The 27226-nt window shown below is 43.0% G+C and overlaps 2 protein-coding genes across 5 annotated transcripts in view; one reads left to right on the forward strand and one right to left on the reverse strand.

The window, feature by feature from the left end:
• The window catches only part of HSPA14 (heat shock protein family A (Hsp70) member 14), a 39796-nt gene extending 31147 nt beyond the window's left edge, over positions 1 to 8649 (reverse strand). Inside the window, exons 1-4 of one of the 3 annotated variants that reach the window (XR_002733885.3) lie at positions 7221 to 8649; positions 5743 to 5823; positions 5581 to 5663; positions 1391 to 2368 (exon numbers count right to left, since the gene is read on the reverse strand). Coding sequence is in view for 2 of the 3 variants with exons in the window: in XM_023223159.3 (XP_023078927.1) it covers positions 2158 to 2368; positions 5581 to 5663; positions 5743 to 5823; positions 7221 to 7277 (432 nt within the window). In the remaining variant the exon portion in view is untranslated. Of the gene's footprint in view, positions 1 to 982; positions 2369 to 5580; positions 5664 to 5742; positions 5824 to 7220 lie in introns of those variants that run through there. The other 2 variants (XM_023223159.3, XM_023223158.2) reach the window with 2 other exon arrangements.
• CDNF (cerebral dopamine neurotrophic factor) lies at positions 7594 to 26071 on the forward strand. Of its 2 annotated transcripts, none has more exons than XM_023223161.2 (4): positions 7594 to 7844; positions 17311 to 17438; positions 19397 to 19538; positions 25166 to 26071. In XM_023223161.2, exons 1-4 carry the CDS (start codon positions 7730 to 7732, stop codon positions 25342 to 25344), a joined length of 564 nt encoding a protein of 187 aa, XP_023078929.1. In that variant the 5' UTR covers positions 7594 to 7729; the 3' UTR covers positions 25345 to 26071. The 2 variants fall into 2 exon arrangements, with proteins under 2 accessions (XP_023078929.1, XP_023078928.2); XM_023223160.2 differs by having other exon boundaries at positions 7598 to 7680.
• The last annotated feature ends 1155 nt before the right edge of the window (positions 26072 to 27226 follow it).

The raw sequence follows: 27226 nt of genomic DNA on the forward strand, positions 1-27226 counted from the left end.
GTAATCCCGGCTACTTGGGAGTCTGAGGCAGGAGAATCGCTTGAACCTGGGAGGCAGAGGTTGCAGTGAGCCAAGATTGCACCACTGCACTCCAGCCTGGGCAAAACAGTGAGACTGTCTCAAAAACATAAAAAATAATAATAGAAAAGGGCAGGTGATTTGTCTGATGAAACAAACTGTGACAGGATTCGCATCCAGGAATTCTAACTAGATTCCAGCATATTCTACCACACCAGCTGCCTCACACCTCTACCCCTGGCTTGGCAGAGCGGCTTGCCTGCTGTCTACTCATGGTTCTGGGTACGTTCCCATTGCTGCTCTGACCATTTCTCCACCCATGTGCATTTCCAGCATTCAGCTAAGCACTTGAGGCTGCAAAATAGAAAATAAAACCTCCCCCAACATGCCCACTCTTTGTTTTTCTTTTTTTCCAACTTCTAGATTATGAGAAAACTTTTTAAATCCCAAAGATTCCTATTTGTATTCCTAAAAGTACTAAGTAAACCACTAAAAGCTTTAAGTTAGTTTAATGACAGAGATTAATGTCTTCCCTTCTAGAGTAAATCGGAAGTGTGGCTTATCACCTTCATCTCTCCCAAAGTGTGTGTCTGGGGTTGGGAGGAGGCTCATCTGTTCAGGGCTAGTGCTTAAAAGGAGTCATGTATTGCAGGCAATCTTTTCCACACCATCCTCTACTGTTCCCAAAGTTAAAGGGGAAACAAAGCTGTTCTCTTCCAGCAGATGCCATTAACTACATAAACTTCTGTCTACAACATCTGAGAAAAAGGGATCTTGGAAAGCTCCTCAAAAGGAAAGTTTTCTAGGGCTTGCCCTGTATAACATACTAGACAAAAAAATAACAGAAAAGAATGAAATCAGCTAAAAAGCAGATTGGAAACTGATATAATCTGAATTGTTTCCACAATGTTCCAATGGCAACCGAAACTTCAAGATGTAATTTAGGCATATCAAGGGACCCAAATAATATGAAATGCAAAGAATTTACATACATTTAATATTTTATAAAATGGCCAATATTTTATATTGAAGATTATCGATATAAACCATAACACACTATGGTGGCTCCCTGGCACTTCTTATTTCCTTATATTGATAAGACACTAAGAACCAGTAAAATGAAGGCTAGAAAGACAGTTTGACAAGAGTGCTTACTAGTAGTTATGTCAGAGACACAGCAGTGGAAACGTAAGAGATTAAGGTACAAATACAGGTTGTGTTTATACTAGTCTAACGAGCCACACAAGGATTTTAAAAATTAAGATTTCAAACTCCATGAAGCAGTCAAGTTAGACCAGCAAAGGGAAGATTCAAGCAATGAAGTCACAGTATACATTTATACTCCTGTATCTTGTAAACTAATGTGCCTTACCTCAGCCAAGGCCATATGCATTAATAACTTAAATGTGTACAGTGCTTTTAAACTTTTAAACTCTTTCACATCTATGAACCATGTGATCCTCACAACAACCCTGTGAGGTAGGCAGGGCAGGAGTTATTATTGATCCCCATTTTACAGATGAGGAAACTGCTGGAGAGAGGTAAAGTAAAATGCTTCACATCCGTGACAAAGCTACGATGAACCAGCTCTCTAGAACATGGCTCCACTGTTTTCTATTAGGCCACCCCTGGCATTTCTGAAAGGTCTTCCATTTGGTGGAGAATCTTGGGAAAATGAATTAGCAATTATATTTGTACTATCTGGATATTAATGGTTCATCCATGTTTTTTTCTGAGGACATAGAAAAGGAGCCAGGGATTCAGAAGGCAGGTTTGGAAACTAGACTTCTACTAGTTTAGGAAACAGAGCCTTTTGTAATTGGTTCCTAGCTTTTGGTATTTGAAATCAACCTCTGAAGCAATTTTTCAAGGCCTAGCTGAAAAGCACCAGTTGCCTCTTCCACTGCTGTTGCCAAACGTCTGACTGCGATGACAGCATCCCTGCGGAGCTCATTGGCAGTGTCTTGCTGAGCACTGGCCTCCTCACCAATAGCAATCAGCCTGTCCAGTTTTTCTTCCTCCCGCTTTGAGAGTTCTCGTGCCAATCGCCTGTTTTCTGCCAACTCGGCTGCAATAGTCCTGGCCACTGACCGCCTTCTTCGCCTTGCCCACCTTGGAGGGGGCTCACTGGTCAAGGGCCTATCCCCACCAGAAACAAAACCAGCTCTCGAAGAGGAGACTGGAGTCTGCGGTGTGGAGGCTACCCCAGGAGTGCTGCGGCTGGTGCTGGTGCAGGGGCTGGGCTCCCCAGACACACCCAGTCTGGCCATGGGGCTGCTCTGACAGGGAGCAACTGCACCTCTGAAAAGGCTGTGGGAGCTGCTGTAGCTGGGGGTCCCTTGAGAGCACCCTGAAAAACAAAGCAACAATGTTGCAAAGAGAACATTCCTGCTAAGGGAATGCTTGGAGCCAGCAGCAGAGCTGAGACAAATTATAAAACTATGGTTGTTCCTGGAAAGTCTCCACCAGGGACTGGGAAGAATCCATTTCCTTAATCTGGACATTGTGACCTGTTTAATTTCACCTCTAAAACTTCTCCCTTGCCTTCCTGAACCCCTTTGTACATAGCTATCCAACCCACTCTAGAACTACACATTCCTAACTACCCATTATTAATAATGCCAGAACTAGTTTGGTTCTAGAGAGTGCTTCTTCTAGGTTTAAAGAGTTCTAATACCTTATGTTGCTATGGGCATAGCTTTTGAAAACCTGGAACCCTTTAGCTTACTATTAGGTTTTTAAAAAGGTGCATGGGGCAGAATGAGGCAGAAACAGGAACTATGCTGAAGAGGACACTATCCAAACAGACACAGCTGTTTAGAGCCATGTGATTCTGGGACCCGAATCCTTCACATGCTTGGGAGTTACCTGCACCCGAGGATTCATCCCAGGAGTCCTCGAGGTCACTGGTTTCTTGTATCCGGTCACTGATTCTTAGCTGACAATCCTCATCTGATTCCTTAACTGTTTTCAACATAGGCTGATGATCAGCTGCCTGAGTCCTTTTTGATTTTAGAATGCCGGTTCCCTCTTCCCCTGGGGCGTCAGAGGCCACTAAATTCTGATCACAGTGCTTGGCCCAAGCAGCATCCTCCATTAAGTTGTCTGGGTCAGTCACTATCTGATTTCGGAGAAGCTGATCCAATGTATCATAAAATGGACAGTGTGGTGGCTCACCCATACTTGTGGCATGGGCAACATAGGCCTTTAAATATAATGCCTTCAGAACTTTAAACTTGGAACGGCACTGACGTTCGGTGCGGCGGAAGCCCTCCTGCTGCATTCGCTTAGACACAGCCTGATAGACATCTGCATTGTGATGCACAGTCTGGAGGCGCTGAATATACTCTGCCTCGCCTAGTATGGAGAGAAGAGTTCGTGTCTCCTGTCTGGACCACCGGATGCCCGCACTGCTATTGGCACTGGCCATTGTGGGTTGGAAAGGAGGGCTGGGCAGCTTCTGGACAGCAAGGTGCAAGTCTGAAGGTGTGGGGAAGCTCTGTGTGCTCTCAGGATATCTCCAGGATCTTCCCTCTCAGAGATAATTGCTGAGAAGCCAGGTCCAAGGACCGCATTTCTGGCTGGAAGGCCACAGGGGAATGAGAGTTACAGGAAGGGTGTAAGGATAATTTTGGAGCAAGTTAAGTGGTGCTACCTGTGAGTAGGTCATAAACAGGCATGAGGCCAAGACTGAGACAGCCCAACTTCAGGAGTTCACCCAGGGCAGACACGGCACCAAGGACCTAATGGCTTGGTAACAAAAGGGCCAAATGCTTTTGTGGCTGAGAGTTGGTACCACAATGGATCTGTAAAAATCACCCTTGTCTGGTGAGCAGATGGGCTGGGAGGGAAAATCACCTGGACCACGAGGCAGCTAACTCTAAAGGAGTCCAAGCATGACCATGGTATAGCAATCTGAAAGATGCTCAGTCTTCACTAATTATAGCACACTGTGGCTCTGTGTTACCCATCTGACTGTCACTATGGGCCAGAAAAGTGAGTGTAAGTTGCTCTGCTAATACAAAGCTTTTTTGTACAACATGGCAGAAGAAAGCCACATAATTACCGTAACCATCTGCCCCCAAACAGCAGCATAAAACAAACAGTAACATATTGTTGGCTACCAGGGGAGAGATCTATGGAAATGTACTGTATCTGGACTATATCAATGTGAGTATCTTGGTTGTGACACTGTACTATAGTTTTGCAAGATGTAACCAAGGGGAGAAGTGGTGAACCCAGTAATGTGCTTGACATTTCTGTATCATTGCTTACACAGCAGCATAGGAAACTACAATTCTCTCTAAATAAAAAGTTTAATTTAAAAAAACAAATATATTGTTGGCTGCTCAGTGATTCAGGCTTCAAGACCCATCTACGATTCTTTTTTCTACACTTTATGATTTGAAAATATTTGACACCAACTTATATTTAATATGCTCAGTACTTTGTCAACAGGTAAAACGATATAGAGATATGTTTATTGTCACCAAATATTGAATTATCTCCAAACAACTATAGTTTTTGGCTTAGTGCATAAATATCCTAAGGAAAAAGATTAATATCAAGTTCAATTTAATTGAACACAGGTAAGAGATACAAAATAAGATAAACAGGTAAGAGATACCTGTATAAATTTAATGTATAATATCCAAATTCTAAATCAACACAAGGACATTTTTACTTACATTCTCACTAAACAAAGTTGAAAGAAAAGAACCTGGGGCAGAGGGTGAGGAGACCTGATCTGCAGTCTTATCCAGTTTACCCCCTAACATAAGGCCACAATTTCTTTGTACCTTGATTTTCTCATCTATAAATGGGGAATGATAGTATTTGCCTCGACAATTTTACAAGGATGTTGAGAGGATTAAATAAAATAATAGATGTGAAAGCACTTTGAAAATTTAAAAACACTCTATCAAGTATTACTACAGTAGTGAAAATGAAAACCCCTAATTATTACAGCAATCTATAATTTCAGGAGACAGAAGTCTGGGGAAGCAAGCCTCTTTTAATCTTCTAATTAAAGTTACAACAGATGATTATCTGATTCTTACATAAGATGTTAATTTAGCTGTTACTCTAATGATTAAATTTGTAAGTCCAATGGAAAAGTTACTTCCCAGAAAGTGTCACAAAAGGTCCTGAGGAAGAAAATCAATAGTGTCTACATCAACTATGAGCAATTGTAATAGATTCAGCAAAATTCAACCACATTATCAAAAAGTCTTCAAATTCCCACAAAATCTTTGAAATCCTCTCAGTTAAAAAAAATCTAAAAATGTGAACAATCCAAATTACCACCTCTGACACAAATTACCAAAATTAAATGAATGTTAGCATTTATCAATACTAACAGACCTGTCAGCAAGAAACTAACATCTGAGTGAATCCCATACTGGAGAAGATCCAACACTAATAATCAAAAGACACAGCCTACTGGGGGTACTCAGTCATAAAATGAAAAAACAAACTATGCTGTTTCTAGTTTCACATTATGCTTAGAATTTATGAACATGTTTCTATTACTATATTTAAAAGTATCATTTGATTCCGTACCTTCTGCCCAGGATCTGCTTTACTTTCATTACTGTATTTGAAATATTTCTTATTCTACTTTGTTTTGCTGCCAATCCAACAATCTGAAAAATATATATATATATATTACAATCCATGTAATTTTAAATTATTTCACAAGTACAAAAATGAGGGGACTAGTACCTCTTCATTTTCTGAGTAAGCAACAACAGCTGGAGTAACTCGGTCACCAGCATCATTTGCAACCACACCAGCCCGGCCATCCTAGAGAAGAAAACACGAAATACATAGTCTCGTTAGATGTATTCAGACATGTGTGCACCAGTGTTACTTTGCCATCTGTGTGGAAAGAAAAACTGCTCTCTCAATATTTTAAACTTGCAAATTTAATTACCATTTAATTTCCTCGTTTTCATAGAAGGCCTATAATTCCATGAAGAACTGCCTCATGTTTTCAATCTGCTCTGCAAAGTCAACAATTGAATCAAAAGTAATAACAACCTTTCTACACACAAAACGAAGCCTATTATTACGTTACCTTTCCTACTTCTTTCTTACCATTACCATTTCTTTCTTTTTTTTTGGAGACGGAGTCTTGCTCTGTGGCCCAGGCTGGCCTGCACACTACAGTGGCGGATCTCGGCTCACTGCAATCTCCGCCTTCCGGGTTCAAGCGATTCTCATGCCTCAGCCTCCTGAGCAGCGGGGATTACAGGCAAGCCCGGATAATTTTTTTGTATTTTTAGTAGAGGCGGGGTTTCACCATGTTGGCCAGACTGGTCTCGAACTCCTGACCTCACGTGATCCGCCTGCCTCGGCTTCCCAAAGTGCTGGGATTACAGGCGTGAGCCACCGCGCTGGGCCCCTTTCTTCCCATTTCTACAAATGAAGTAGCATTATTCCCTTTGGCTTTTCCTAACAAGTCATTTGACATTTAAACGCGGGACTAGTGGCAACGGAGTTCATGATTATCGTTCCTTCTGTCTCCCCACTGAGGAGAGAAAGGCCACAAGTCCTGTCAAGCTCTCACTTCAGAAAGGCCACCTCTGTAGAGCACGCATAATCAACTGGCTTCACAGCCAGGCAGCATTGCAGGACCATCAGCTCCAACTCGACAGCAGCCTCCCCGCCCCTCAGGGACCTAGACATTGGGGCCCAGCTCAGCGCATCCTGCGGCCCTGCTGTCCCAAAGACCACCGCATCCAAGTACCTCGCGGCCACGACTTTCCGAGAACCTCCCACCCAAGGGAATGCTGAGGCCCTGACGTCAGCGAGACCCTTCCGGCATTCAGAGGCCAGGACGTCCCCGGGACCCCTCCGCGCCGGACACCCAGCGGCCCCGCCCTCTCCGAGATCCCCCGGGCACCCTGCAGCTCCGTCGTCCCCGGGACCCCTCTGGGCATCCCGCTGCCATGACGCCCCTGGAACCCCGCGCGTCTAAGTCGCCGCGAGCCTTCGCCACGGAGCAGAGGACTTTCTGAAGGAGTCGCCAGGGGCTAGGCCTGGCCCGCCCGGCCCTTCGCCCCGGAGTGTCCTCGTGGCAACGCTACTCCACGACATCCCTAGGCCGGCGACACGCCGCTCTCAAGCCTGTGGATGAACCCGCGCCAGAGAACCGGGTGGCCGTCATGAAGCCCTAGCCCAGCTCCGCAGCCCCTCACCTTATAGACGGCCACACAGGCTGAGGTGCAGCCCAGGTGAACTCCGATGGCCGCCATGAGGCAGCAGGGACGGCGGCGGTAGGAATGAAGGGGTCCCCCAACAGCAACAGCTACCGGCCGCCCAACGGCCCCATCAGGCACCGCGGAGCTTCACGTTCCCGCCCGCCCCCTGCGTCCGGTCCGGCGCGACAGCCTCCCGCGTCGCCGCCAATCAGCGTGAAGGTTCTGTCTTTCTTCACGCTCGGTACGCGAGTAGCTTCAGCGCGTGTCTCTGCGCTCTGCGGAACTTTACAGTGCGCACGCGCAACCAGGGAGGGACGGGAAAAGGCTTTTACGCTCCGCCCCCTTCCTGTCCCTTCCGTGAGAACCAATGGAAACTCTCAGTTCATTTGCTTCATTTGTCCTGGCAACTACCGGCAGATTCTTAACAACCTCGCACTCAACTCGCTTCGGCAGCTCGGTGGGCGGTGGGTGCGGGTGGCGGAGGCGATTGAAGCTGCTGTCCCAGCATGTGGTGCGCGAGCCCAGTTGCCGTGGTGGCCTTTTGCGCCGGGCTTTGGGTCTCACATCCGGTGCTGGCGCAGGACCAGGAGGCTGGGGGGCGACCGGGGGCCGACTGTGAAGGTGAGCGGTGTGAGACCTGCTTGCATGGCGGCGGCCCCGCGCTGCAGCGCAACCGCTGTCGGCTTTGGCTTCTCCTGGCCCTGGCTATAAATAACATTTCACCCAGGAAATGCAGGCCCTGTCCCTCGTTTTAGATCGCCCAAACCCAGCTCGAGCAAAAGCTCAAGCCGGGCCCAGTGGCAACGTGAGGTCACGTTGTGGTTTTGCTGTGAATATTAAACTTCAGCAGTAAAAGCTGGTGGGTTTGTATTTGGATTAAAGTTTGTGCAAAGATTGCTAGATTCAGATGATCCTGGCGCCAAATTGATTCTGCTGCTTCCAACCAGTAAAATTTGCTTCCCCTTGCACAGAAGACGTCTTTCAAGTCCAAGCTAGTTGGTGACTCCCAAAAGGAAAACAAAACATGGCATTGAGTTGAGTGACTTAAATCAGAAAACATAGCTAATATTTGTTAGGACTCTATAGGTCAAAGTTGCTTTGCAAAGGAGTACACTGACTCCTTGGGAAAGAGAGGAATACAAAAGAGTGATTCCTTTTTGTTCACGGTATCTCAGCTGTGAACTTGCAGTCAGAATACATAGGTCTGTGTCCCACCAAGTCCCCTAGCTCTGAGAGTTTGGTTTTTGCAAAATCAGCATACTCTAGAGATCTGTTAGCAAAGGCAAAGAAGTTAAGTGGCTATGCTAGCCCCTTCCTTCTGTACTCCTGTAACGCTCACTCCATGTTTTACTGAAAATGATTAGTTTAAATGTATATGCCCTGAGCTGGAAAATATATCCCTAGAGAAAAGGAAATTGTAGGTTCATCATATATGTTGAGTGAATGGATGGATATAGTCGTACTAAAGTTATGTTTTTGTTTTTGTTTGAGACAGAGTCTCGCTGTGTCGCCCAGGCTGGAGTACAGTGGCACAATCTTGGCTTACTGCAGCCTCCACCATCATGTTCCAGCAATTCTCCTGCCTCAGCCTCCCGAGTAGCTGGTACTACAGGCACCACCACCACGCCCAACTAATTTTTATATTTTTCATAGAGATGGAGTTTCACCATGTTGGCCAGACTGGTCTTGAACTCCTGGCCTCAGGTGATTGGCCCGTCTCAGCCTCCCAAAGTGCTGGGATTACAGGCGTGAGCCACAGCGGGCAGTCCTTAAAGTCTTAATAATTGGAGCCCACCTTTCTATCAGCTCTGCAATAATTAAACTTTTCTCCAGAAATTTAAAATATCTACATGATGTTATTATTTGATATAAAGATATGTATTTAGCTAAGTTATAATTTTGCTCAAAACCGTGTTATAATTGTGTTCTATACGTTTAAAGCAGAATTTGTGAGGCAAAGACGATTTGATGACTCATCTGGAGCTCCCACTTACAGACATTTCAATAGAGACAGCATCTGGATTAATGAAGTGGAAAGCTTATGCTGTCTGTCCTAAATTTATTACAGCATGCTGTGATTATTAACTTGCATGTCTGACTAACCTGTGTATGTTTCATTTGTTAGGTAAAGAAGCCGTATAATCGCAGAGGAAAGACATAACAGTTTGGTGACTAAAAGAACTAGATTCTGCATCCAGCTGTATTACTGCTTATGAGTGATCCTCCCTCCTCAGCCTCCTTTCTTATTTACAACTTAATTTCTTCTCAATGTATAAGATTAAAATGCCATATTATATATACTCTAGAGCGAAGGTAAAAAAACTAAATGGTTCATGAGCCGTCTCAGACCTATTCATATATTTTGTTACATTTACAAAATATTTTGAAAAAAATTAAATTCACTGGGTACATTTTAAAATTGGGAAATTTTAGGTAAAAATTCATATTTCTGGCTTTTCTCAAAAAACCAGATGACCTGGCAAGATTGGCCCTTATGGCAATATAGTAGAATTGGCTATTGGCTGCTCTTTTTAGAAAGGACGTGGGTTTTGAGTTGTTTGCCACCCCCACTCCGCCCCCAATTCAAATTGCTTAACTCTTCTTTTTCCTTGCCTGGCCCCTGTAGATATTCAAGTTTGTGAATCCTACATTAGCTAATGTAAGGTTTACTGGAAAAACATAAATATTTCCAAGTCTCTTTTAAAGGATTATATTATGGGACTATTTTAAACAACTTTTTATTTTAAAATAATTATAGATTCACTTATAGAACTATCTTTAATAAACATAAAACCACAATGTAAATAAAAGAATTACGGCTATCTGAGGTTATTTTAGCAATAAAGACATCCTAGAAAACTTAAGAAGTTACTAATTTGTTAGGGCATTTATGGCAAGGTTATTCTCTTCATGTAAGTCCAGAAAATGAGTTTCCTTTCTTACCTTGACGACTTTGTGGCGTGTGACACAACTGACATCTTTCCCTTTCAGGAACTGTCTTCTCTTCATGGTCACGATACTGCTTTTTTCCTTCGTGTGTCTATGCCCACTTGTCCAGTATGTCTTTGTGGGCTTCTGATCCTCTAGCCATGGCTTAGAATTTTCCAGCGTTCTGCCCTCTGCTCTTCTCTCTTCTCAGTCTACACACTCTTCTTGGCAACCCAAACCAACCTACCTCCAGTCTAATAAATCTCTAAGCTTATATCCACTGACCTTTCTAGGGTCCCAGATCTTGCATCCGATTGACCAGTGAACATGCCCTCTTAGATATGGTATACCTCAACATTCACACAGTCAAAAAAACAAAGTCATCATCTCCTTCCCTTCTCACTCCACTAAACCTGTTACTGTCATGCTTATGGTGACAGCATGGGCCAACTACTTGGTCAACTAGCTTAGATTCTAGGCTTCTCTTTCTCCCTTATCCCTTACAGCAAACCAATCACTGCATCGTTGATTGTACCTCCTGACTGGCCCTGCTTCTTTCTCCTTACCCAAGTCCAGGACTTCCTTGCAGACCTTCACCAGTTTTCCCCTCCGTATTGTCAAAACAGCATTCTTCCTGCTACCTGTCTCCCTCCCGTCTAGTCCCTTGGCAGGGCTATCGTATTATTTCCTTATTTAGTACTAATACTAAATAAGTCCCTATTTAGTACTAATACTTAATAAGTCCCTATTTAGTACTAATACTAAATAAGTCCCTATTTAGTACTTAGCGGTTTCCCAGTTTCCTCCAGGTGCCGCTCTTTTGTTTTCCCACAGTATCTAACACACTTCTCTTATTGTTTTGGTCTCCTCTGAAAGTCAAGGCAGTGTCTCTCACCACATCATTTCCAGCAGCTACCATACTGCATGGCATATGGTAGGCGCTCAGTTTGTTGAAGAAATGTATGCATATATGCTGTGATAAAATTTTGGGAATCTTTTATTGAGGCAAATGTACATCTTGAAAAGGACAAGTTAGTATTGCTAACTTTCATCAGCTAGATGATACATTGGCAGAGTGATAGTTGAGGTATAGAAATCATATGAAGGTATACTGTGGGAAATACTTAAGAGCGATAAGGCTCTGGAATACTGGGGGTTTCTTTTGTATGAGACAAGAATTAGAGGTTACTAGGAGACTTTGATGATAGCTTCTTTTTTTTTTCTTTTTTCTTTTTTTTTTTTTTTTGAGACAGAGTCTGTCGCCCGGGTTGGAGTGCAGTGGCACAGTCTCAGCTCACTGCAACCTCTGTCTCCCGGGCTCAAGTGATCCTCCCTCCTCAGCCTCCTGAGTAGCTGGACTACAGGTGCTTACCACTACGCCCAGCTAATTTTTTATGTTTTTAGTAGAGATGAGGTTTCACTATGTTGCCCAGGCTGGTTTTGAGCTCAAGTGATCCGCCAGCCTTGGCCTCCTAAAGTGCTGGGATTACAAGCATGAACCCCCGTGCCTGGCCTAATGACAGTTTCTGGTGACTTGTAGCATTGATCATTATAGCGGGTTTCTTCTTTGCATACTGGATATATTTGCTAATTAAACTCAGCAAAATACATGTTGAGAGGGATCTCATTTTTCACATTTAACACAGTAGACCCATTACACATTCCTTTTAACACTGTGCTCACTTGCCTTTTGGAATAACACTCACTCTTTGTTCTTAGCCTGCTTCACTGCCTGCTCCTTTCAGTCTTTTTCTGGTTGTTCTCCATCTTCCCAATTGCTAAACATTGGGATTTCACAAGGCTGAGACCCAGGACTGTGTCTCTTTTCCATCTCTCCTTACTTTGTGTTCTCATCTTAAAAATGCCATTTAAATGTTGATGGCTTCCAGATTTATATATTCATCCTAGATCTTATACCTGATCTTCAAATTTCTATATCTAGCTGCCTTCTCACTGTTTCCAGTTGGATGTTGTATTAGTCAAGGTTCTCCAGAGAAATAAAACCAATAGGACCAAACAGAACACATAATCTATATCTATATATCTTCTTCATATCTATAATATTTATCTATATAAAAAGGGATTTATTATAAGGAATTGACTCACAAGATTATGAAGGCTGAGAAGTCCAAAATCTGCAGTGTGGGCAAGCAGGCTGAAGACCCAGGAGAGCCTGTGGTACAAATGAAGTCTAAAGGGAGTCTGCTGGAGAATTCCCTCTCTGTCAGGGAGGCTGGTCTATTTCGTTCTATTCAGGCCCTCAACTAGTTGGGTAAGACCCACCTGCATTATGGAGGCCAATCTGCCTTACTCAGAGTTCATCAATTTAAGTGTTAATTTCATCATTGCTACATAGAATTAACCATCACAGATGTCTAGAAGCATCTTGAACTTAATATGTCAAGACTGGATTCTGGCCAGGCGTGGTGGTTCACACCTGTAATCCAGCACTTTGGGTGGCTGAGGCAGGCAGATCACCTAAGGTTAGGAGTTAGAGACCAGCCTGGCCAACATAACGAAACCCAATCTCTACTAAAAATACAAAAATTAACTAGGTGTGGTGACACGCACCTGTAATCCCAGCTACTCAGGAGGCTGAGGCACAAGAATCACTTCAATCCAGGAGTTGGAGCTTGCAGTGAGCCAAGATCATGCCATTGCACTCCAGCCTGGGTGACAGAGCAAGATTCTGTCTCAAAAAAAAAAAAAAAAAAAAAATTAGATTCCTGCTTGTCACCATAAACTCGCTTCTCCTGCAGTCTTACTCATTTCAGCAGATGGCAACTCCACGGTTCCAATTTCTTGGCCAAAATTGTTGGGATTATCTTTGATTACTCTCTGTCTCTCACCCCCCAACTCTGACGTGTTACATCTGGTTCATTAGTGAATTATTTTGGCTCTTCCTTCAAGATAGGTCCAGAGTGTCACCACTTTTCCTGACCGCTATAGCTATTACCCTGGTCTAAGAGATGCCACTATTTTGAGAACCTCTAAACTGGTCAGCTGGTCTCCCTGCTTTCTTTTCTGCTTGCTTGTAATCCTTTCTTCAGACAGCCTTCAGAGACATCCTTTATGAATCATGTCAGACCATAGCTCTTCTCTACTCAAAACCTTAAACGGCTTCCCTTCTCAGAGCGACATCCAGAGACCTCACCATGCTTGAAAGACCCTGGATGCCCCGGCATGCTGCTGCCTATTTGATCTCATTTGCTACACACCTTCCCCTTCCTCCCTCTACTTTAGCCACACTGGCCTTCTGGCTGTTCCTTGAAGCCACCAAGGACACTCCTGCATTTGAGCCTTGGTACTTGCTGTCCCTTCTGCCTGTGGAGTTCTTTCTCAAGTCATCCACTGAAATTGTTCTTCCACTTCCTTCAGGTGTCTGCTTGAATATGACTTTACCTAAGAGACCTTTCCTAACCAACCCATTAAGAATCATACTATTACTTTGTCACCCTACATCCTCCTTACCATGTTTATGTTTATTCTTTGCTACCTATACCTTTATTTCTTCTATCAGATGTAACGCTCAAGGGCAAGGACTTTGTTTTCTTCATTACTGAATCTCAGGAACCTAGAACACTGTTTGGCACTTACTAGTCGCTTAATATTTGTTAAAAACATGAATGAATGGCTATTACATTTAGTATTCTGTTCATGTTGATAACATTAGAAATAAAAATATATGGTCTGGGCACAGTGGCTCATGCCTGTAATCCCAGCACTTTGGGAGGCCAAGGTGGGCAGATCACGAGGTGAGGAGATCGAGACCATCCTGGCTAACATGGTGAAACCCCGTCTATACTAAAAATACAAAAAATTAGCCAGGTGTGGTGGCACACACCAGTAGTTCCAGCTACTCAGGAGGTTGAGGCAGGAGAATTGCTTGAACCCCAGAAGGTGGAGGTTGCTGAGTGAGCTGAGATCGCATCACTGCACTCTAGCCTAGGCAACAGAGTGAGACTCCGTCTTGGAAAAAAATAAGTAAATAAATAAAGTAATAAAATTTATAGATGACATGATTGGCCAGTCATCTAGAAACAACTGAAAATAAAAAATGTGAAAATATTGTAAAGTATGAGTTGGGAAGGCATACCCAGAAGACAACTACAGAGTAGAAGTTGGAGTCCAGTGGGTTAAAGGGGGTACTGAAGCTGGCTTTACCTTGAATCATTTGTTAGCCAGGTGATCTGAACTAAAGTTTTCATGGTTTTGGCTAAATGAACACAAGTCCCAGGCATTTCCAAGTTAGGAGTGTGAGAGCAGATCCTCTCCCAATGAATTCAGGGCCCCAAAGAACTAGCCCTTCATTATAAAGGGTGAACTGAAAATAACTACAACCTATTTCCATCTTTAGAGACTAAAAGAAATGGTTTAACTTGAACTTTTTTACTGAGTAAAAGGAAAAACAAAACTCTTTCTTGGTAACTCATAATTAGAAGCTCGTGCCCATAGGTAGGGGCCCATTCACACTGCTAGGATGATCTGAAACATCTTGAACTGATTATTTAGTTGAAAGTGATTTTCAGTAGATCATACCCTCAGGCATCAGCAAATGTGCGTCTTGTTTTTGTTTTTGTTTTGTTTTCTGAGATGGAGTTTCACTCTTGTCGCCCAGACTGGAGTGCAATGGTATGATCTCGGCTCACTGCAACCTCTGCCTCCTGGGTTCAAGCATTTCTCCTGCCTCAGCCTTCCAAGTAGCTGGGATTACAGGTGCCCGCCACCACTCCTGGCTAATTTTTGTATTTTTACTAGAGACAGGTTTCACCATGTTGGCCAGGCTGGTCTCAAACCTCTGACCTCAGGTGATCCACTTGCCTCAGCCTCCCAAAGTGCTGCGATTACAGGCATAAGCCACTGCACCCAGCCAGCAAATGTGAGTCTTTCTTACAGGAACCCACATTCAACCTAGTCCTCAAAGAATTCATACAGTTAAAGTTCTAAGAAATAGAGCTTTCTCTTAGAAAAGGCTTGAACCCCTAGGGAAGAAGGGCACAATAAGTGATAGCCAGCTGGGACAAAAAAACAGAAGAGGCACACCCCTGCAATGACTTCAGGTATTGGAATAATCAGGCATAGAAGTTAGGTTTCTTTTATGTTTAAAGAAACATAGAACATAAACCTAACCCATCCCTACCCATAGGGGACTATAAGGAAATTTACCTTGACACTGAGCAAAGTAGAAAAAAGAAAAAATATATATCTCTGAGAGATGATAACAACAAAACATCCCTCACTTGTATTTGCAGCCAAAATTCACATCAGGGGCCCCAAAACTTCAAGCTATATATTTAGTTTAAAGCAGCACCTGGCTAGTTGCCCTTAGGCCCTGAGAAATACAAACACAAATCCTTACTGGAAATAATGCTCATTCATCTCAGGCTTCAAACAATCTTCACAAATAAGATTGGAGGGGTATGAGTATCATGCGGTGCAAGATAAGCAAGCACACAAAGAAACAAGGCACCAGGAACAAGAACCCGTAGAAACAACAAACAGAAACGTACTCTGGGCCTGATGCAGTGGCTCACGCCTATAATCCTAGCACTTTGGGAGGCCTAAATGGGCGGATGGATCTCTTGAGGTCGGGAGTTTGAGACCAGCCTGGCCAACATGGTGAAACCTTATATCTACTGAAAATATAAAAATTAGCCGGTCATGGTGGCAGGTGCCTGTAATCCCAGCTACTCAAGGGGCTGAGGCAGGAGAATCACTTGAGCCAGGGAGGCAGAGGTTGCAGAGTAGAGATTGCATCATTGCACTTCAGCCTGGGTGACAGAGTGAGACTTCGTCTTAAAAAAAAAAAACTCTGAAGACTTCAGATACTGAAATTTTCAGACACAGATCATAAAATAATTATGTTTAGTGTGTTTAAAGATAAAAAAAAAAACAAGCTTGAAAATATCTTCAAGAAATAAGGAACTAGAAAAAAATGACCTAATAAGCCTCCCATTTTAGCCTCCTCAGTAGCTGGGACCACAGCCTGTGCAGAGACAGAGTCTCACTGTGTTGCCCAGGCTGGTCTCAAACTCCTGGCCTCAAGAGATCCTCTCGCTTTGGCCTCCCAAAGTGTTGGCATTACAGGCGTGATCCACCGTGCCCAGCCTGGTTTCACTTTAGGCTCATAATGATGGAAATAAAGACTTATGCAGATCACCAAGGGGCTTCATTCAAGATTCTTATTCCGGTTTTTCTCTGTGCTTACAATTATGCTGTCCCAAAATGGTAACCTATAGATGGGTATATTTTCTTTTAGGGTTAGCCAAATTTTGTGGAAAAGTTATTATTTTAGGTAGAACTTGGTTCCAATGATTGATTGATTTAGTCAACTGATACATGTCCACTGCATTTAGGCCCAATACTAAACTAATAGCAACAGGCCTGAAATCATTCTTTTTATTTATATTTTTTATTTTCTTGAGACAGGGTCTCGCTCTGTCACCCAGGCTGGAGTGCAGTGACTTGATCATAGCTCACTGCAGCCTCCATCTGCCAAGCTTAAGTGAGCCTCCCACCTCAGCCTCTTGAGTAGCTCAGACTACAGGCATGCACCACCATGCCTGGCATATATATATATATTTGTAGTAGAGACAGGGTCTCACTATGTTGTCCAGACTGACTTCTAACTCTTGGGCTCAAGTGATCTTTCTGCTTCTGTCTCCCAAAGTGCTGGGATTACAGGTGTGAGCCACCATGCCTGGCCCCCAAATCATTCTTACTTAGCATTGGAATCCACTGTCATGAAGCATTGACTCATATGGACTTTTTTTTTTTTTTTCTGTGAGACGGAGTCTTGCTCTGTTGCCAGGCTGGAGTGCAGTGGTAAGATCTCGGCTCACTGCAACCTCCACCTCCCGGGTTCAAGTGATTCTCCTGCCTCAGCCTCCTGAGTAGCTGGGACTACAGGCGCGTGCCACCATGCCTGGCTAATTTTTTTGTATTTTAGTAGAGATGGGGTTTCACCATTTTGGCTGGGATGGTCTCGATCTCCTGACCTTGTGATCTGCCCACCTCAGCCTCTCAAAGTGCTGGGATTACAGGCGTGAGCCACCATGCCTGGCCCCATATGGACTTTTTAATGTGGTTAGTGGGTCATATGCATAGGTGTGGTAGTGGTTAAGTTGTGCATGTAGACATATTTATTTGTTCCTTCCAGTATGTAAAGAATTCTTGAACCGATTCTACAAGTCACTGATAGACAGAGGAGTTAACTTTTCACTGGACACAATAGAGAAAGAATTGATCAGCTTTTGCTTGGATACCAAAGGAAAAGAAAACCGCCTGGTATGGTTAATTTCACCTTTCATTTTCCCCATGTGCTTGAAGAAAACTGCTAATAGTTTCATTTCTTAGACATGATGTCATCCTACTTACATGTTTGCCTCAAGCATGTCCATCTTAGAGCACGCAGCAAGCAGAAATCCATCTTCCAGTGACATGTAATTCTGCGTGTTTTCATCCAGAATATTTCCAGTGTTACTTTACTTTCTAAGTATACCACAGGCAACCAATTCTATGTTTTCTTTTTTCTTTTTTTTGAGGGAGAGTCTTACTCTCTTGCCCAGGCTGGAGTGCAGTATCACAGTCTCAGCTCACTGCAACCTCTGCCTCCTGAGTTGAAAGCATTCTTGTGCCTCAGCCTCCCGAGTAGCTAGGATAACAGGTGTGCACCACCACACCCTGCTAATTATTTATTTTTAGTAGAGACAGGGTTTCACCATGTTGGCCAGGGTGGTCTTGAACTCCTGACCTCAGGTGATACGCCCGCCTCAGCCTCCCAAAGTGCTGGGATTACAAGTGTGAGCTACCATGCCCAGCCCAATTCTATGTTTTCTTAAATGAAATTATGAAACTGAATTTCTAATAAGAATTTACCATCGTAAGAGTGGGTGGGTTTTCCGTTTCTTACCAAGACAATTAGTCAAACTTATCAAAATACTTTACATTATTATTTGTATGTAATTAATGAAGTATTTATATTTTCTTCTAATGGCATTAATATGGTGTTTCCTGGGTATACACATATGGCTTGTTTCAAGATACTGTTTTATATCACTAAAGACAATTTGGGGCCAATTCCTTTTTGCCTAAAATTGTCAGATTGTCAGTTACATCTGCATGTTGACTGCTCACCATGGACATATTGTAAAGCTCATGCCGTTTATCTGCATCTATCTATATTTTTTGGAGACAGGGTCTCCCTCTGTTGCCCAGGCTGGAGTCCCAGTGATCTTTGCTCACTGGAGCTTCAACCTCCCAGGCTCAAGTGATCCTTCCACCTCAGCCTCCCAAGTATCTGGCACTAAGGCACATGCCACCATGTCCAGTTAATTTTGGGATTTTTTTTGTAGAGACGGGGTTTGACCTTGTAGCCCAGGCTGATCTCAAACTCCTGAGCTCGAGCAACCCACTCGCCTTGGCCTCCCAAAGTACTTGGATTACAGGTGTGAGCCACTGTGCCCAGCCCACGTTTATATTTTTAAATGTAAAATTCTGAAGTCAGGGAACTTGAATGTCAGAATTGCCTGATGGGAAAAGACATGGACTCTAGAGCCAATGTGCTGGGTTTTATAATTTTATCTCTTCTATTGCTAGATGGGGGGAACTTCAGTTGGCTTGAGTATAAAATACAGATAATAATAGTACTTAATTCACAGGATTGTTGTGAGGCATAAATAAGTTAATACCTTTAAAGCACTGAGAGCAGCACCTGGCACAGAGAAAATACTTAGTGTCAGCTCATTAGTCATTGAATACCATGTGATTGTAGGGCACGTCTAATTAGGATGATCACGAGAATGGAGTCACTTGTTTCCTGGTGGCTTAGTCAGCAGGGGTTAAAATGTAATAGCTGAACCAGGAAAACGAGGTTAACCTCTTTCTTTTTCTTCTTCTTCTCCTTCTTGTTCTTTTTTTTTTTTTTTTTTTTGAGATGGAGTTTCACTGTCACCCAGGCTGGAGTGCCCTGACACTATCTCGGCTCACTGCAACCTCCACCTCCTTGGTTCAAGTGAGCATGACTGGCTAATTTTTGTAGTTTTAATAGAGATGGGGTTTCACCATGTTGGCCAGGCAGGTCTCGAACTCCTGACCTCAAATGATCTGCCCACCTCAACCTCCCAAAGTGCTGGGATTACGGGCGTAAGCCACCGTGCCCAGCCTACCTCTTTCTTACTTCTTGATACTGTATTCCTTGCTGTCTTCATTATCTGAAACACTCAATTCTCTTCATTTTCCTTCAGTGCTATTATCTAGGAGCCACAAAAGACGCAGCCACGAAGATCCTAAGTGAAGTCACACGCCCAATGAGCGTGCATATGCCTGCAATGAAGATTTGTGAGAAGCTGAAGAAGTTGGATAGCCAGATCTGTGAGCTGAAATATGGTATAACATAGCCCCATGTTTTTCCCAGTGGGTCCAATGGATTCCCAAACCTCTAACCTTGGGGCCATGTCTTCTAAAAATTCAATGTTAAAAGGAAAGGAATTCACCACTCATCAATAAGTTGCTGGGCTGATGAATGGTACCTATGGCCATTTGAGTTTTGTTGCGGGAAGACAAATAAATAGTACAGGCGTAATCAGCATTAGGTTAAAATTGCCAACGAGGCGGGGCGTGGTGGCTCAGGCCTTTAATCCCAGCACTTTGGGAGGCCAACACAAGTGGATCGCAAGGTCAGGAGTTCAAGACCACCCTGGTCAATATAGTGAAACCCTGTCTCTACTAAAAAAAATATTTAAAAAATTAGCTGGGCGTGGTGGCGGGCGCCTGTAGTCCCACCTACTTGGGAGGCTGAAGGAGGAGAATCACTTGAACCTGGGAGGCAGAGGTTGCAGTGAGCCGAGATCCTGCCACTGCACTCCAGCCTGGGTGATAGAGCAAGACTCCATCTCAAAAAAAAAAAAAAAAAAAAATTGCCACCAAAATCAGAGTTTAAACTCCTAACACACCAAGACAATGCCAGATATGTATGTCAAGGAAAATCTCAACATATGAAGAGAGCAGCTACTCCCTCCTGGTGATTTAGATCATGGTAATCTATTAAAACAAAATTGGTACCTATTCAAAGATGAGACAAGGACTTTGAAGATGACTATGACTTCTTTCCTAGGCAGAGCTCCCATTCTGCCAGCTTTAAATGATAGGAAATTGGTTATCCACAGCAAATCAGGTTTTGCCTGGTGAAATAGCTTATCAGAGGGTGCCCAAAACAAACAGCAAGGCGAGGAAGGAGATGTCCTATGTTTTTGTTGTTGTTTTTTTGAGACGAAGTCTCACTCTGTCACCCAGGCTGGAGTGCAGTGATGCGATCTTGGCTTATTATCCTGCCTCAGCCTCCCAAGTAGCTGGGATTACAGGCACGCACCACCATGCCTGGCTAATTTTTGTATTTTTGTTAGAGATGAGGTTTCACCATATTGGCCAGGCTGGTCTTGAACTCCTGACCTCAGGTGATCCACCTGCGTTGGTCTCTCAAAGTGCTGGGATTACAGGTGTAAGCCACCATGCCCGGCCAGGAGATGTCCTATTTTAAAACGTTATCCTTGGCCCCATACATTTCACATGGATAGATCTATTCTTTTACCATGATTTGTATCTGGGCTAGACATTTAGGTAGATTGAGTGGGTGTCATAAAAGGATGGGGAATTCCTTCCTCAGCCTATCCGTGACACCTGAAATCCCACTCCATTCCTTTTGTTTAAGTCATTGTTTTACATACATTACATACCCAGTGTAGTACTGTCAACTATCTAAGTAATTAACATCCACCTCTAAGTTATTTTAGTCTTATTTTCCAACACAGCCTACGTACCTATAGCCACATAACTAGCTGTAAGTAGGTTTACTGTTGAAAGTTACCAAAGGCAACCTACTTCTCAACTTGCAAAGCACAAGTCCTAACTTCCAGGGTAGTTATTAGAGTAGGCATCCCTTTTTTATTGGCTTCCAAGCCATGAAATAGGGGCAGAAATCACTGAGTCCGTATAAACAATATTCACAAACCTGGCCGGACGCGACGGCTCACACTTGTAACCTCAGCACTTTGGGAGGCCGAGGCAGGCAGATCTTTAGAGCCCGGGAGTTCAAGACCAACCTGGGCAACATGGCGAAACCCCATCTCTACAAAAATACAAAAATTAGCCAGGTCCACACCTGTAATTGAGTGCCTGTAGTCCTAGCTACTCAGGAGGTTGAGGTGAGAGGATCACCTGAGCCTGGGAGGTCAAGGCTCCGGTGAGCTGTGATTTTTTTCATCACACTCCAGCCTGAGTGACAGAGTGAAACCCCGTCTGACAAATAAATAGATAAAAATTAAAAAGCCAATATCACAAACCTCTTCTGATTTTTTAAATTCAACAATTTTATTACGAATAACTTCTCCTATATCCAAGGAATCTTACAAGGCTCCTTAAACAAGGGAAAAACAAATCAGATATTATTGAGAAGAAATGACTACCTAATGTTTTGGCGATGCTGGCCACTAGAGGCCCTTGGGGAGCTGTGAACTAGTTTTAATCTTTGTGTGGACCTTTACTTTGGAGTTTGGGGGCATCACAGAGGTTTTCCTCTTTTTAAAGTTAATGCCAGATACCAAGTTCTATAGAAAAACTCAAAGAAACTACTGACATTTACAAAAAAAAAAAAGTATTTTGGCCGGGCGCGGTGGCTCAAGCCTGTAATCCCAGCACTTTGGGAGGCCGAGACGGGCGGATCACGAGGTCAGGAGATAGAGACCATCCTGACTATCACGGTGAAACCCCGTCTCTACTAAAAATACAAAAACTAGCCGGGCGAGGTGGCGGGTGCCTGTAGTCCCAGCTACTTGGGAGGCTGAGGCAGGAGAATGCCGTAAACCCAAGAGGTGGAGCTTGCAGTGAGCTGAGATCTGGCCACTGCACTCCAGTCCGGGCGACAGAGCGAGACTCCGCCTCAAAAAAAAAAAAAAAAAAAAAAAGTATTTTTCTCCTTCAGTCTCTTATCTTGAATAGACTAATAGTTCTTAATTATCCTCCCCAGCTATTGTGAGCAGGAAAGATAAGATCAAACAAGGACCTTTGTGTTGTGGGAGATTAATAATTTGGGCTATACAAGTTTCTACTTTAACAAGTATCTATCAAATCAGACATGAAATTAACAAGCAAGATAAGTGTGGAGTTGGAGTATGTTTTCAATTAGGAAGGTGCCATTTAGCTTTTGATCTGAAAGAATATTTTCATTTGCTTGCTTTGTGTTTAAAAAGGATAGGGAATCACTATAAAAATATAAGGGTTCTCTGGAGCACAGTATATAGCTGACCCTCCAAATACAAAAGTCTTTTAACATCAAACCTTTAAATTAGAACAGAGTTACTGGAAAGTTTTGACAAGTAATTTGAGAAATATTAGGTTTTTAATGTTTTTAAATGTTGTGTTCTACTATGCAGAGGTAAAAAAGAGAAGGAACTTTCAAGAGAAGTAAAGCTGAAAAAATTCTAGGCTGCCACTAATTGTTTAATAAATAAACTTAAATGTTGTATTCATGGTCAAAGTGAACACCAGACAAGTGGGGAGGGGCAAAAAACACTTTTTTTTTTTTTTTTTTTTGACAGTCTCGCTCTGTCACCCAGGCTGGAGTGCAGTGGCGTGATCTCTGCTTACTGCAACCTCAAGTTCCTGGGTTCAAGAGATTGTCCTGCCTCAGCCTCCTGAGTTGCTGGGATTACAGATGTGTGCCACCATGCCCATCTAGACTTTCTTTTGAAAGGGGAAAAGTACCTCTTTCTGATAGGAAAATTATAATTATTGATATATTACAGATGAGCTTTTTTTTTTTTTCTATTTTGGACTTTTTCTCAATCTTTTCAGCAATTGAGAAGTAACTGAGTTCTTGATATTTTCTGCACACTATCTATAAACAGGGAAATAGTAGTCTTGCTAGAGGAGGTTAGATGTTAGTGACAAGCATCATTGGCAAGAATTTTAGAAGCCAGGTTGGCTGGCACCAAAGCACTCGCATTGGAGAAGTGGGAATAACACAAAGGGCTTTACGTGCTGTGATAATTTAGCAGCCTAATCCAAGTAGGGGCTGGGCATCAGGTGAGTTTCAAAACAGAGATCCCAAACAATTAAGGTTCAGCGAGAATATTCCTGATTTTATTCACGTGTTTCCATTTTTATTTAAAACCCAATAGTGCTTTGTCATATGTATATGCTCATTTGCTTTGCCAAAGATACATCTTCCTAGAAAAAGTGAGCCATAACTTTTTGCTGGTTAATTACAATCTATGGCTTTCAAGTTGGCCACAAACCAAGGCCATCCCAAAGTAACTGACTGGCTCTTATGAGTTTCCTTCTTGTTACCTTAACAGTAGGAATTTGGATACAGTGCTATTTGTTTTAGGAATACTGAGCTTGAGAATGCTCCAAATGGTAGTAAACATTGTGGAACTACATAGGCCCTTAGTTTTGAAGCAAATATAATCTCTTGGAAAGAAAGTCAAATTAAAAACACAAATTATCCCAATAACTTTGTATACACCATTGTCCTTCACTACCTGTGCAGGAGGGGTTCTGGGACCCTACTCGGACACTAAAATCCTGATGCTTAAGTATTTGCATATAAGCTATGCACATCTTCCCTCCTGTATACTCTAAATCATCTCTATGTTACTTATAATACTTAATACAATGAAAATGCTATTTGTATTAGTCTGTTCCCACGTTGCTGTAAAGAACTATCGGCCAGGTGCAGTGGCTCACACCTGTAATCCCAGCACTTTGGGAGGCTGAGGCGGGCAGATCAGCTAAGGTGAGGAGTTCAAGACCAGCTTGGCCAACATGGTGAAACCCTGTCTCTACTAAAATACAAAAATTAGCCGAGCATGATGGCGGGTGCCTGTAATCCCAGCTACTTGGGAGGCTGAGACAGGAGAATCGCTTGTACCTGGGAGATGGTGGTTGCGGTGAGCAGAGATTGCACCACTGCACTCCAGGCTGAGCAAGACTCCGTCTCAAAAAAAAGAAAAAAAGAAAAAAAAAAAGAAAAAGAAAAAGAAATATCTAAGACTGGGTACTTTATAAAGAAAAGAGGTTTAATTGGCTCACGGCTCCACAGGCTGTACAGGAAGCATGGCTGGGGAGGCCTCAGGAAACTTACAATCATGGCAGAAGGCAAAGAGGAAGAGGCATGTCTTACATGACTGCAGCAGGAGGAAGAGCTCAAAGAGGGAGGTGCTACACTTTGAAACAACCAGATCCCGTGAGAACTCACTATCATGAGAAAAGCTAGGGTGAAGTCCACCCCCATGATCCAGTCACCTCTCAACAGCCCCTTCTCCAACAGTGGGGATTACAATTCCACATGAGATTTGGGTGGGGACACAAATCCAACCCATATCATTGTAAATAGTTGTTATACTGTATTACTGTATTGTTTGTGTTTTTTTTTTTTTTTTTTTCCGAGACAGAGTCTCAATCTGTCTCCCAGGCTGGAGTGCCGTGGTGTGATCTCCGCTCACTGCAACCTCAATCTCCCAAATTCCAGAAATTCTCCTGCCTCAGCCTCCCAAGTAGCTGGGATTACAAGCATGCCAGCACCATGCTCACTTATTTTTTATTTTTTTTAGTAGAGATGGGGTTTCACCGTGTTGGCCAGGCTGGTCTCGAACTCCTGACCTCAGGTGATCCGCCCGCCTCGGCTTCCTAAAGTACTGGGATTACAGGCGTGAGCCACCGTGCCCAGCCCTGTTTGTATTTTTAAATTGTTGTAGTGTTATCTTTAATTTGTTTAGAATATTTTTGATCTGTGGTTGGTTGAGTCTGCAGATGCAGAACCCACTGATAGAGAAGGCCGCTGTACCACATTTTCCTCTGGGTGTGTCTTGGTTTCCATGGAAACTGGAATCGTTGCCCACCTTGGATCATAGGGCAGTCAGCATGGGATAAGCAAACTATATGCCTTTTGAAGTGATTCATAGGGATTTCTTTTTCCATTTGTTTTGTAATTGGCTTTTTTCCTTTTTGTCATCTAGAAAAAACACTGGACTTGGCATCAGTTGACCTGCGGAAGATGAGAGTGGCAGAGCTGAAGCAGATCCTGCATAGCTGGGGGGAGGAGTGCAGGGCCTGTGCGGAAAAAACTGACTATGTGAATCTGATCCAAGAACTGGCCCCCAAGTATGCAGCGACACACCCTAAAACAGAGCTCTGATCTCCAACGCCAGCACATTTGTGACTTGTAATTAGAGAGAAAAATGACCCTCTAGTATATGGACATGTTGATTAAGGATAACTGGGAAATACATCATATTTGGTCTCATGCTTTTTGTGTTGGTATTATTCCGCAGAATTTTGTTACCTGGGTTTATGAGTAAAACTAATACTACTGATAACTTATATTTGCAATGTACCAAAAACTAAAAGTTCCTTTCTCATAAGTTTCTTGGAAGGACTATCTTAGTTTTCATTGCCTGTCTCTTAAAAGTGACCTACTGACAAATTGATGGAGTAAATTGATTCCAAGAAAGAAGGCGGCGTTCAGAGACTCCTCTCTGGATGCAATTTTAAAATATATTGGACTACAGCAAAAGACACAACAGTCAGGTTATTTAATGCACAACTTCAATCCCAAATACAGAATCAAAAGTTTTTCTAAAGTAAATGTTCTGTTTTCACTCTACATTGTAGCTCTCTTTGGTATCAGAAATGGTCAGGCAGGCGTACTGGTTTTTCCCATTGGAAGAAAACCCACTTAAACCTACTTGAAGAAAATAGAGAGATCAAGAACCCCTATAAGTATAGCCAATGTTTGGCAATTATATCAACATTTACATTATTAATTGAACCAAGCTCAAGGTCTTTTTCATTCCTTACAGTCACATATCAGACAAGTTTTTGATAGAAGATTAAAGCATATTAGAAACACTCATAGACAACTTGGAACGTTACCATTCTTAATGCTATTTTATCAGTTTGCAGTTGTAAAATCGTTTTTGGTTTCATTTTCTGGCCACATAAGAATAAGAAACCCACAGTAGAAGTGGCTGCCTCTGTGTGGCAGGTAGAGCTGGGGAATACTGAAAAAACATTTCCTTGGAACTTTCTGGAGTGATGGGAATGTCCTATATCTTGGTTGGCATGGGGATTACATGGGTAAATAAGATTGTCATCTGGTAGAAAAATTAAGATCTGGGCATTTTATTGTATGTACATAATATCTTTAAAAACTGCTGTAGAAAAATTATATGGAAATTAACTAAAATTAATTAATTCAACACACCTTGTTTGCCAGGCACAGTGGCTCACACCTGTAATCCCAGCACTTTGGGAGGTCAAGGCGGGAGGATTGCTGGAGCCTAGGAGTTAGAGATCAGCCTGAACAACAGAGTGAGGCTCCGTCTCCACCAAAACATTTAAAATTAGCTGCGCATGATAGTGTGTACCTGTAGTCGCAGCTACTCGGGAGGCTGAGGTGGGAGGACTGCTTGAGCCCAGGAGGTGGAATCTGCAGTGAGCTTGATCCTGCCACTGCACTTCAGCCTGGGCAACACAGCAAGACCCTACCAGAAATTATGAAAAAGCAAACAAAAAGCCCACCTTGTTCATTCAAAGAATTGCATTTACTGGCTGGGATTGTTTTCAGGGAGTGGAGGAGAAATTTTCAGACTGAAAATATACACCGAAAGCAAAATTTTTAATACTAAATGCTGCAGAGGTAAATGAATTTTCAGCTGGGCAGCTGAGAGGTCAGAGAGTTAGTGGTTCCTAGGGAAATATATATATGATGTAACTGAAAAGTGAGAATAAGAAAGCTGTGGTGTAATGAATGGTTAAAGTAATTATTGTTTCCGAATTTTGGCAGCTTCATTATCATGTGTAAAGCATCTACTTTATTTTGAATTTTATCTTCAAAAAAACCAAAGTTAGTTTTTGGTTGTTTTTGTTTCTTTTAGACAGTGACTTGCACTGTCACCCAGACTAGAGTGCAGTGACACAATCTTAGCTCACTGCAAACTCAGCCTCCTGGGTTCAAGTGATTCTCCTGCCTCACCCTCCCGAGTAGCTGGGATTACAGGTGCCCACCACTATGCCCG

The sequence above is a fragment of the Piliocolobus tephrosceles genome, chromosome 9 (assembly GCF_002776525.5).
Source record: "Piliocolobus tephrosceles isolate RC106 chromosome 9, ASM277652v3, whole genome shotgun sequence".
In the NCBI taxonomy this organism is placed as follows: Eukaryota; Metazoa; Chordata; class Mammalia; order Primates; family Cercopithecidae; genus Piliocolobus; species Piliocolobus tephrosceles.

Coding starts and splice junctions, on each gene's coding strand:
- CDNF (XM_023223161.2), top strand. CDS start 7,730: ATGTGGTGCGCGAGCCCAGTTGCCGTGGTGGCCTTTTGCGCCGGGCTT. Junction 7,845..17,310: donor ACCGGGGGCCGACTGTGAAG/GTGAGCGGTGTG, acceptor TGTTCCTTCCAG/TATGTAAAGAATTCTTGAAC. Junction 19,539..25,165: donor GATCTGTGAGCTGAAATATG/GTATAACATAGC, acceptor TTTGTCATCTAG/AAAAAACACTGGACTTGGCA.